The sequence below is a fragment of the Orbicella franksi genome, chromosome 5 (assembly GCF_964199315.1).
Source record: "Orbicella franksi chromosome 5, jaOrbFran1.1, whole genome shotgun sequence".
Taxonomy (NCBI): Eukaryota; Metazoa; Cnidaria; class Anthozoa; order Scleractinia; family Merulinidae; genus Orbicella; species Orbicella franksi.
The window spans coordinates 30341120-30353436 of NC_138149.1; the positions used below are offsets into that span (position 1 = coordinate 30341120).

At 40.7% G+C, this 12317-nt stretch overlaps 2 protein-coding genes across 2 annotated transcripts in view; one reads left to right on the top strand and one right to left on the bottom strand.

Moving 5' to 3' along the window:
• Positions 1 to 12317, top strand: part of LOC145488068 (uncharacterized) — a 136217-nt gene that overhangs the window by 57162 nt on the left and 66738 nt on the right. The gene's annotated exons all lie outside the window — the stretch shown is intronic.
• On the bottom strand, positions 161 to 10920 carry LOC145488097 (amidase-like). The gene is made up of 10 exons (XM_081466880.1): positions 10818 to 10920; positions 9656 to 9766; positions 7914 to 8043; positions 6872 to 7184; positions 6530 to 6730; positions 4789 to 4863; positions 4505 to 4670; positions 3617 to 3679; positions 2529 to 2816; positions 161 to 2076 (listed from the first exon to the last, which is right to left on the bottom strand). The coding sequence occupies exons 1-10, from the start codon at positions 10837 to 10839 to the stop codon at positions 1880 to 1882; spliced, it is 1566 nt and encodes a 521-aa protein (XP_081323006.1). The 5' UTR covers positions 10840 to 10920; the 3' UTR covers positions 161 to 1879.

Here is a 12317-nt window from a genome sequence, read left to right on the forward strand (position 1 = left end):
TTGCGCAACATTGGGCCACAATGTGCCATATTCTGCCATATTAAGCCAAATTGTGCCACACTGAGCCAAATCGCGCCACATTATGCCATATTGTGCCACATTGTGCAACATTGAGCCACATTGCGCAACACTTTAGCCAACATTAAAATACATTAGGCCACATTTGGCCTCAATGTGCCACACTGCGCCACATTGTGCCACAATGTGCCACATTGTGCCATACTGAGCCAAATTGTGCCACACTGAACCAAATTGCGCCACACTGCGCCACATTAAGTCACATTGCACCACATTGCGCCACATTGTGCCACATTAAGCCACATTGTGCCACATTGTGCCACATTGTGCCACAAGGGGCCATATTGTGCCACATTACCCCACATTGCCACACGATGTCCAACAATGTGCCACATTGTGCCACTTTGTGCCACATTAAGCCACATTAAGCCACATTATGCCAAATTGTGCCACATTGTGCCAGATTGTGCCACACTGTGCCACATTCTCCCACATTGTGCCACATTGTGCCATATTGTGCCACACTGTGCCACACTGTGCCACATTAAGCCACATTGCACTACATGGCGCCACAATGTGCCACATAGTGCCACATTGTGCCACACTGTGCCACACTGTGCCACATTGCGCCACATTGCCCCATATTGTGCCATAATGTGCCACATTGTGCAACATTGTGCCACATTACGCCACATTATGCAACATTGTGCCACATTGTGCCACACTGTGCCAAATTGCACCAAATTGCGCCACGTTGCGAAACATGTGCCACATTGCGAAACAATTTGCCACATTCTAACACATTGTGTCACGTTGCGCCACGTTGCGCCACATTATGCCACATTGTACCACATTGTGCCACACTGTACCAGTTTCACATTGCGCCACATTGTGCCACATTGTGCCACACTGTGTCACTGTGCCACATTGCGCCACACTGCGCCACGTTGTGCCACACTTTGCAACACTGTGCCACATTGCCCTACATTGTGTCACATTGTGCCACATTTTGCCACATTGTGCCACTGTGTCAGTGTGCCACATTTTGCCACATTGTGCAACATTGCGCCACATTACGCAACTTTGTGCCACACTGTGCCACATTGTGCCACATAGTGCCATGTTGTGCTACATTGTACCGTATTGTACCATGTTGTGGTATGTTGTGCTATCTTGTATCGCGTTGTGCCATGTTGTGCCACATTGTGCCACATTGTGCCATGTTCTGGTATGTTGTGTTATCTTGTGTCATGTTGTGCCGTGTTGTGCTATGCTGTGCCATGTTTTTCCATGTTGTGCTATGTTGTGCTATGTTGCGCCATGTTGTGGTATGTTGTACTATGTGTTGTTATGTTTTGCTATGTTGTACGATTTTGCGCTATGTTGTGCGATAAAAGGGTCTATTATAGATCAGCCGAGACATAATTATCTTATTTTTAGTTCATGTAAAAGAAAAAGCATTTCCAGTTAATATTTAATGACTTTTCTTAATTGCAGTGGACTGGGATTCCGTGCCGAGTAAGAATGCATACTTTTATTTCCATTGTTCTATTGGCTGCATAAATCAATCTTATACCAAGCAGGCTTTTAAAACCTATTGTGGTACAAATGTTCTTTCAAACGTGCTGGAAGTTGACTCAACTGTGAGATGTCAAACAGTCATGAAGCACCATCTAAGTGTATCTGAAATTCATTGTCTCGCGAGCTTTATTGTCAAACCTAGCGTGTGAGCAATTTATGTTGACAACTCTTCTTTCTAAATTCTATACCAAAGTAATCATTTGATGATTACAACCAAAGTAATGATAACTTTTGAGTAACGTTATAGCTTCCTCTCTGCTACTCAACATGTGTTTTGTTTTTATTCTTTCGCATCCCTGATCTTCTCGTAAGCGTAGGCGACATTCAGAACAGTGACTTCGTCAAACTTTCTTCCCACAATCATCATACCGACTGGTAATCCATCACTGAACCCCGCGTTGATTGACAGCGCTGGGTGGCCTGTGACGTTAAACGGTGAACAGTTCACCACCATTTCAAATGCCTTTTCCAAATACTCTGCAAAATCAAGAATTTACCTTGGTTCAGAGTGTGTAAATTGGTTAACGCTGCTACTACGTCCTGTGACAAAATAACTTAGATAAGTAAATGCATGTATTATTGAAATTCTTACAAGACATTTGAATGTTCAGTTTTATTTCGATTTTGACTTTGGCGAAAATCCCTTTTCTTTTTTTTCCCTTCCCCTCGCTATCTTTCACCTAGATTCCTAGATTATGGAACTGACTGTGATAGTTCTACTAACAGGTCCAGTGAAATCCACCCGCACGAGAACACTTTTTTCCCACCCTGGGAGTTTTTATGAACCGTAGGAAATTGATAATGTTATTTTCACAATCATTTTGGTCTTCCGCTAACTGACTAAAGAAAGACCTCAGGGATTTTTGTGTTAGAGAAGCCTGTAACGGCAAACTTTCAGACATTTTTAACAGCTATCAAACAATCCACACCTTCCAAGGGAGGATTCTCTTGCGGGAAGACTGGTGCCTTCTTGGGAAGGGTTGGTAGAATCAATACGTCGTATTTTTGGAGTGCCTCGTCGTAGGCTTTACAAAGCACTCGCCCCAGGTTCTGCGCCTTTCCGTAGAATATGTTGTTGTACTCTTCCTGTAAGTACTTTGTAATCAGCCTGACGAATTTGACGCTTTTTGACAGATCGTTTGAGTGGCATTTAAGGCCTCGAGAAACGGCTTCTTGTAGAGTCGTGTCGTAGTACATCTCGGCAGAGGTCCCAAAACCTACGAAGAGAGCAAAGGAAACATTCAAACAGTTTAAACCTTCAGAAGAATCTCTTGTGAAGCTAACATCTCAATTGAACCTGTCCTTGACATTCAAGATGGCCGACAGACGGATTCAAGATAGGGGTTCCAAGATGCGGATGGAAGAGCAAATACGAAAAGATAATAGGATTGTTGACAGCCTAAAACGGTAATCCAGCCTAAAACGGGTAATCCAGTTAAATCTTCGTTAATTATGGCTTAAGCGCCAGTGTAGAGTCTATCTTGCTCAATTGTGTTCAATTCCTATGTAAGTACAAAAGTCCCGGGGGACTTCAATATAAAAAGGACGGGGCTGTTCGTCGTACCTTTTAGGAGCTTAAAAAACGGTTTTGGTACCTCTTAGGGCATTTAGCCTCAAAAGGTCTACAGCGGGAGCTGTTGCGGTTCCTTTTAGGGTATTGAGTTGGAAAATAATATGACAGGAGATAATGTGTTGTTTAAGAATTGGTATCTCTTAGGGGTGGTAAATTCTCAGAGCCACGCCCATAAAACAGGATATTGGCACCCGTTTAGGGTTTTTTTTTTCAAAATTTCCGACGAGCACCCCTGTCCTTTTTGTATGGGACTCCTTCCCGGAACAAAATTGCGTCACAGGCTAACAGGAAAACCGTTCTAATAACTCGGCAGCACATTACTGCCCGTTCGAGAACATTAGAGGATACTTCCAAAAGATATTTCAAGCAATTGCCCTAGTCTCCAAGGGTATTCCCTTCTTTGCCATCCTCAAATGTACTGTAACCATAGTAACAGTATCTTACCAGCTCCGTCCAACATCATTCGATTTCCTCCAATCTGTAAGATGGCTCCAAACACCTTCGGACCTGGCATGAGAAGTAATTAAAACTAACTAAAAAATATATGAAACAGAAAAAGGGGGCTGGTGGCTTGACACAAAGTAAATGATTTTTTATCCCACGGCGCCAAAACCCTAGGAGACAAGCACAGGTTTAGCAATTAGAAAAGCGGACAGAGCGTAAAATTAAATAAAGCGTTATGTTGTGAAGTCAACTTTATTCTTTTTCTAAGCCAACTTTATCTAAATAGGCACGGGGATTGTGTAAGACTAAGATAACGTTGGATCGGTCACGTGTTCCGTTGAGAAAGCACTAAGATCTCGAAAGTTGTTCGCAGATGAACACCAGAGGGTAAAATGAAGAGAGGCCGTCCTAATTCCACCTGGAGAAGGACTGCAGAGGCAGTAATTCAGGCCCTAAAGTGGGAACAAGGACTGACAGAGATGGAGGAGTCTTATTGGTGCCCTATCCGCCAGTTGGCGTCTAAAGGATAGATGACGATGACGATGACGATGACGATGATGATTATTATTATTTACTTAGGGTAGCCGTTTGTCAGGGGTATCTGGTATCAACGGTTTTGGGTGCACAGTGGCGGGAGGAGACAAATTAAATATCAGACCGTTAACCTACGCCAAAATTGATTCAACCTGAATTATTCGGTCGACTATATAAACATAAGTATTATAAACCTTGCACGCAGAGCCTCCATCGTCGTTCACTTGCACGAGGTACCACGTGGATCCCATATTCTCATACAAAACACTTTGGTCGATATCAAACAAAAATTGGCTTTAGGTACTAGTCCGCCATACAGGCAAATAAACGTAATGATTAAACCATGGCAATTACCATCATAATGCATTGGGATCGACACTTCCTCCACAACTGCACCGCATTTACTCCCCAGCTGTTCAGCGGCTTCCCTGACCATCTTGTCGACGTCCGCTTCTGAATTCTTCACACCAAACCCTTCTTTTAAAATCCCAATCTTCATGTTTTCTATCTTTCCTGTGAGCTGGTAAACAAAAAAACGGAACCCAACAAAACTAAATATAAATAGAACGGTTGACGTTTGAATGGAAACTAATGATCAGTCGATAACCAACAGCACTTGTTAACAAACAATAACATACCAGTGAAGTATACTCGGGGACTTTAAGATCCCGTGGCTGTCTGGGATCCAGTCCTTCATCATATCCTGCCATAACCTGTACAGAAACATTTCTTTCGCAATTAGACCATACTTGGTATGGTTGATACCCTTTGCTTAAAAAACATAATTCTTTGGCTGTTTTTTTTTTTTTTTTTAAATTCTCCTCCAAAAACCCCTTCAAAATCTTCAGCTATGAAGTGGTCAGTCCTCCTTTTAATATTCGTTTGTTATGGAGGATTTGATCTGGTTCTCACATTTCCCATTACTTGTATTACTTTTATTTTTTTGGTCCATTTTTATGTTTTCATTGCTTGCGGGAGAGTTTTCTCCTCGACCAGTTCACTTCAACGACATGTGATAGGAAAGGAAACTTTTATATTATTAGGTAGCCCATAGATGACAAGATGACAACGTGTCTTATTCAACATGATGAAAATAAAATAAAAGAAAAAGCACATCTTGAAAAGGAAAACAAGAGGTCGACCCTATGGTGTTTCCCGAAATAAAAGGATAAAACAGATATAAACTATGTACAATGAAAATATATAAAATAAAATATTAAATAACTATTTACAAAATATGAATCAGGTCACTGACAAACAATAAATTTACATTTAAGAAGCGCTTTAGCGCACTCTTAAAGCGGATCAAGCTCCCAGCCTCAACAATAGACCCTGGTATAGCTTATACGGGTGGTTAGCGCGGGTTGAACTGCACTTGGTGAATTCAAAGAGATCGTCAAAGTTTCGTTTGTTCATGCCAAAAACGATCTTATAGCACTCAACTAAAGAAAGAAACAGTCACGAACCCACGAATGGAAACAATCATTTCGGGATTTCAGAATTATCCTACTGAAATGAGTACCTAACGATCCTTGCTTGCCACCATACCAATCGAAGTGGTCCTAGTCTGGCCTTTGAGTGGGGGTGGGGACCCGGGGTGGGGGGGGGGGGGGCACAGCCATATATGTGCTATATAGGTATGTGCCGCTGAGAAGGGTATGATTTTCAAGCAGTCTACTCTAGGATAGGGTATATAAATCAGAGCGTTTGGGTCTAGAATAGGGTATAATTTATCACAAAACTGACTAGTTGGTTGAAGATTTTACCTAGACTAAGGAAACCAGGAATTGCCACTCAAAAATATTTAAAAAATCAAATCGGCAAGTTTAAATTTACGCAAATCAGCTTCAACAGTGTTGATAGATGGGGGCATTTAGGGAGTTTACTCTAGCATAGGGTAGCAAAATTCAGCTGAACTAGCTCTGGTATAGGTTAAGGGTTCCAGGGTCCCAGCGACACATCCTCACCCAGAAATTCCCAAAGTACCCCTCTGGGGGTGGGGGACAGTCTCATGTAAACAAACAGGGAAGTTCGTCGCAGCATTTGAATTAAACGCATAAACGAGAGAAATCTGGGCGTGGCTCGAGCTTCATTCGACCCCGAAAAGATTCTTTTCAATTACTTCTTCAAGCGCAATCCCATAAGACACTTTGACGGTGACAAATAGTGACGTAATGTCCTCAACACTCTAAGTGAGACCAAAACCTGTTATTTACATCCCTCAACGAGACGACAAGCATCGCCGACCATTTACATAGTAGTCCCCCCCGGCTCCCAGAGCCTGGTCGAGTTCAATTGAGGCAAGAACTAGACCTCTTAAAGTCAGATCTCAGTAAAACTTTCAAGGGATAAGTAAGGGCAAAGTTTCAGGCCTCTTACCTCCAACATTAGAGCTGTATCGTGAACAGTCCTGGTCATAGGTCCCGTATGATCTAGCGTGAACTCTATTGGCATGATGCCCGTATATGGCACTAACCCGTGTGTAGGTTTCAGTCCCACAATGCCACACGCAGCGGAAGGAATCCTTATAGAGCCTCCTTGGTCTCCACCCGTCGCCATATCAACTTTGCCTCCGGCCACCTTTAAACCAAACAGAAGAAAGACTTTTTAATTGGTATATCACAAGCTTTTAACGTCATTGGGTTCACGTCCCTTTGGGGTCATTACTGTTACAACTTTATGACAACATGGCTTCTCCTCTGCAAAACGTAGTTTCCTCACCAAAGCCGCAGATCCCGAAGAGGACCCTCCAGCCATTCTTGTGCTATTGTGTGGATTCAGCACAAGCCCTGTAGCAGCAGTAAAGCTTCCGCCGCTGCAGCACAAATTCTCACAGACACTCTTGCCGATTATGTTTCCACCTGCGTCCAATATCCGGGACACCACAGTGGCATCAATATCCGGGACAAACCCTTCCAAGGTGAGAGAGCCATTCATCATTGGCACTCCTGCCACACACGTGTTATCCTTAATGGCCACTGTCTTGCCCTGAAGTTTTCCATTTGATGCTCCCTTGATATCACAGCACCAGTACCTTACAAAAAAATAATAATATAGTGGGGTTTTTTTAACCAAGGGTTTTCTGTTGTCCTAAACGAAAAACCGATTTTCAAAAGTGTAGAAGGGTGGAGTGAAGCGTCCTGAGGACGAGGCCCGTTTCCAGGAAAGGTCTTATACCCTACAAACACTGTTGCCACAGGGGACAAGAAAGTGACAATGCGAAGATGTTCTCTAATGAACAATTTCAAAAAAAAAAAAAAAAAGCCAAGGAATTACATATTTAAAATGCTGGCTTTAAACCTGAACAAAAAATCCAGGTGCTGCCTTGAAATTTTGTACCTCGCCCAAATTGGAAGAACTTCAAATGGAACATATCAGTCTTTCCGAACGGAAATTTCTGGAGAAATTTGCGAAAGTCTTTTCTGGAAAACTGCCTGGTACACCTTTAAAATTAATGTAAATACTGATAATTTACAGCTTTTTGAAACTTTTTCAGTGGCCGATCCAGACCTTGAGCTAAGGGGGGGCCCCGGTTTTGTTTTGCTTACTCAGCCGGCTTTACTTCCTTCTGTGACTTTTTTCTTTTTTACCCAGAATAAGGGGGGGGGGGGGGAAGGCAGGCCCTCCGGGTCCCTCCCCAAGATCTGCCACAATTTCATAATATGTCTTAAAGTAAGAAAAAAAAACCGTTGCTGGACTGGCGATTCTTCAATTATCTATGACCTGTTGTTATCTTTCTCATTTTCTAAATTCTTTCCCTCACCAAGCATTGTAAGGGTTATCTTCCAGTGCTGGTCTGTAGCCTGGTGTTCGTGGATATTTCACTGGCAGCTTGGGATCTGGTAACTCGTACAGTCGCTGATAGGTATCAGCCAAAGTGCTGGAAATAGCCTCTGTGTAATTAAAGAACACTCAAAGTGAATTTCTGTCAATTAAGTCAATTAAGGTAGCAGTGTCCTTCAAAACCAGAAACCATCAAGGAAACATTGTTGGAACCCTGGGTACCTTGGTTCATGTATCAATTAGTTTAAATCACAATTCAGTCATGAATAGACCATTTTCGTATTCTCGATATTGGACTGGAATTAGCATGCAATGGAGGATCATGCGGGGAATATCATTAACAAGAGATATGCTATTTGCATTTGAAAAGACTCCCCAGATTAGCCTCAACTACAAGTTAGTACCAGTCCTATACCGATAATCCGAATATGGCCTATTCAGTTCATGTGTGATCAATTAAATTAATGATCTTTCAGTTAATTGGCCATATTCGTATTCTCAGTATTGGATTGGAACTAGCTTATAATTGAGGCTCATGCGGGGAAATATCACTAAAAAGAGACTTAAATGCTATTTGCATTTAGAAGGACTCCCTGTGCCCATCAGTCTCAATTGCAAGCTTAAGTGCAAGCTTAAGTCCTTAATACCATAAAAAAAATGGTTTATCACAGTTGCTAGGGTACTTCCATAAATTTTGTGTGTGCCTCAAAGGGTCTTTAAAAGCCCTGACCCTATTTAAGGATGAAGCAAATAAAATTGGGTACTCATTTACGGGAAAAACAAAAACCACAAAGAGCACACACAGGTCAACTTTCTTTCATTTCTGTGAAATAATTGGAAATTAACGAATAGTTTAGTTTTAACAGATCATTTGTTTTTGTTTATCTGCCAAGGAATTTACACTCTGCAATTAGTTGACTGATACAATTTAGGTATCTTGTCTAAGGATCACACTGGGATGGTCCCTATTTAAGCAACAACTTGAACCTCAAAAACCCTACCCTGTCCCGCCACACATACATATATAGCCCATATATGGGAGTACAGGTCCTGTCCCTGTGTGGTATGGGAAGGGAAGGAGGATACACTGAGTTCAGAATAATATACTAATTGAGCTGACAAACTGTATATGTCAAGAAGCTTTAAGTGCCATCCTCTCTCTCTCTTTCCATGGTTAGAGGCTCTATATGAATAAACGGATGATATTTGAGCTCATTCCCCCCACCACCAAGCAAATTTCAAAGTATTTCAATTCAATTTTAAATTCAATTTATTGTTTGCCCCATTGCTTTTACATTTCTTGTTAGTTATGTGGTATTTAGATTTTTATTGGCAGGAGATCCCAGCAAGTTTTAACAAACTTTTCTTGGGAATCATCTTTTACAATTTTATAATTTCTAATATATATCTATGTAATGGAGAGCTGATAATGTTAACATGGCCATAAAAATAAAAATACTTATTGTAAGTTGTTTTATGGAACTAAAATTAAGAAAGTCGAGCAAGACCGATTATTCAAACCACTTAATAAGCCTTTTTAAAAGAAACCACATTTTACTTGTGTAGCCAAGGGAAAGTTTCTGTCATCAAGGAATTATACTGTCTCCTAGTGATAGTAATATATTCTTTAAGTATTATCCACCAACCTTAGACTCAAGTGTTTGTTTAATTTGTCTTATTAGGCTTTATTAAAAATCTGTCAAACATGTCTCAAAAACCCACCTTGATAAGCCATCAGCTCGCTCCCTTCAATGTCCAGTCCCAGGCCTTTAGCAATTTCAGATAGTTGTGAAAGGCTTGGTACACGGACTGCAGGCTCTTTGTAAAGCTTTTCTAAAAAGGGATCACCGAAATGGAAATATAAAAAACATCAGAAAGGCTTGGTACACGGACTGCAGGCTCTTTGTAAAGCTTTTCTAAAAAGGGATCACCGAAATGGAAATATAAAAAACATCATTGACTACCATTAGTTTTAAATGAACCAACCAAGGATTTTGATGTGTCGAAGAAAGTGGACGATTGTAAGCCATAAGGGAAAATAGTTTTATTCTTTTATTTTTGTTTCTTGTTGCAATTTATGTCTTTCCTTTTCTTTTTCTTTCTTTCTTTTCTTTTTTTTTTTTTCTTTTTTTTTTTGGCCTTTCGCTCACGCGTCACACTCTGACCGTGACTGTTCTACATCAGTGACTAGAGATGGCGTTACTCACATGTTACTCTTTCGCGATTCAATTTAATTGATAATAATAATTTCCGTTTTTCTCCACCATAAAAAGATCAGCCTTTTCATGTGGGAATTTAGCTGTACCTTTCAGTCTAAAACTTGCAGTCATGCGATTTTGTTTCTTAAGTTGGCAATTGTACATCAGAAGGCTAATAACCGATTTCGTCACGCGATAGTCCTTCAAGTACTCGAATGAACATGTTGTTACTTCTTCTCAGGAGATCTCAGGGGTGATTCAGACGGTGTTTTATAGCGTTGCATGTCGAAATTTCGTAGGCCATCCAAGCACATGTTAATAAGAGAACGTACTGTACGAGTTTGATGACGATCATTTTACCGAATTGAGAGAATTTGCACTGAGGCAACTAACAATTAAAGGACCATGCATAAATTTATTACACTAAAACACGTCAATTCATAGCCTTTTTACCTTTGATGCATATCAGTTACAAAGTTTTCATTCATAGGATAAACGTGAGGGTAAAACATGGAAAAATCGGTTTCAAGACGTTATGAAAAGTGTGAAAAGTTAAGGTGGAGCAATACGAACGCTTGTAATAAGATAGACAAAAGCGTCTGAGCGCGAGACTGTTGAGAGGTTTTATCAGATAATACTGTTTGAATTGAGAGTTTTTCTGGCAATGAGAACTCATGATCACTTACCTTGTTCTTTGCTTTCCGCCATTTCGATCAAGAAAAGGCTTTTGAATCTAAAACAAATGGCAAAATGGACGATCTATTTGAATACTCCGTGTGTCACAGTACGTGGATCACGAGTGTCACCTGCCACAGAGAACCTAACAAATGGTCACGCGATGGTTAAAAAAATCTGCCACAAGAATATCAACAGATCAGACTACTGAAGTTATCCTTTATTGTTTTGATCCATCTGCGTGTAAAATCCTTTACCAAAAGGTTAAAAGGTCCACACCGGGAGATTTTGCGGTACATTTTAGGATATTGAGCCGAAAAAACTATATATGACAGAAGATGTGTTGTTTAGTATTAATACCTCTCAGGGGGTTCATTTTAAAATTTCTGACGAGCTTCCCCGTCCATTTTATATGGAAGTCTCTTCCCCGGGCTTCTAGCTCGCGTGGAGCGCTGTATTTATATAAACTACAGATAGCGGGGGCACTAGTTAACCGTTCCCTGGGGCTAAAACCTTCTTTACCTTTTTAGTCTACAACAGGTGTGCTGTCGTGAACTGTAAAAACGTCGTGAATTGCGAATACCTGTCGTGAATTGCGAATACCTGTCGTGAATTGCTAGACAGTTGTCGTGTTTTGTAAAAACGTATTCATCGCAAATTGAAATAAAACGTTGTCGCAATTTGTTATGATCTGAGCTGCCGTAAATTGTAATAACATATTGTCGTGTTTTGCTAATAAGTCTTTAAAATGCGAACGAACAGTTATCTAAAAGTTCTCTTTTACTCTGTTTAACAAATAACGATAAAAATCTCTTGATGCTTATAATAATACTACTAATAATAATAATATTGGCCGTTTTTATACTAAAGACGGATTATCCGTCTGGACGAACTTGGGCAAACATTTGTAGTTCGTCTGGTTATGCTTCTCTAGTATAAAGACGGTCACAAGACGTATTATGCGTCTAGACGAACTATCTCTCCCAGTTCGTCGTTCAAGACGAATTTCGAAGTATGGTTAGTCTAGACGCATAATACGTCTTGTGCCCGTCTTTATACTGGAGACGCATAACCAGACGAACTACAAATGTTGGCCCAAGTTCGTCCAGACGGATAATGCGTCTTTAGTATAAAAACGGCGAATTAAAACATTATTATAATTATTAATAAGAATCTTCCCAGCATCTTTTGCTCTTGAAAACCTAAAATGTCGATAAACGACACAAATGCCTAATAATGGCCGTTTTCACACTAGAGACGGATAATCCGTCTAGACGGATTACCCGTTTATTGATATCCGTCCGATTATCCGTCTATATAGACGGATAATCGGACAGATAAAAATAGACGGATTATCCGTCTAAAATGAACACCGTTCCGTTTTCACACTAAGACGAATTATCCATAATGGACGGATAACCGTCTACGACGGGTTATCCGTCTCTACTGTGAAAACGGCCAATTATGACAATATGAGGTTCAGAAGAATGCTGTACCATATATGGAAAAGT

Excerpts from the sequence above, each read along its gene's own strand:
- LOC145488097 (XM_081466880.1), bottom strand. The coding sequence starts at position 10,839 with ATGGCGGAAAGCAAAGAACAAG. Across the intron at positions 6,731-6,871 it reads CTTCGGGATCTGCGGCTTTG|GTGGCCGGAGGCAAAGTTGA; the intron begins GTGAGGAAACTA and ends TTTGGTTTAAAG. Across the intron at positions 4,864-6,529 it reads ATACAGCTCTAATGTTGGAG|GTTATGGCAGGATATGATGA; the intron begins GTAAGAGGCCTG and ends GTTTCTGTACAG.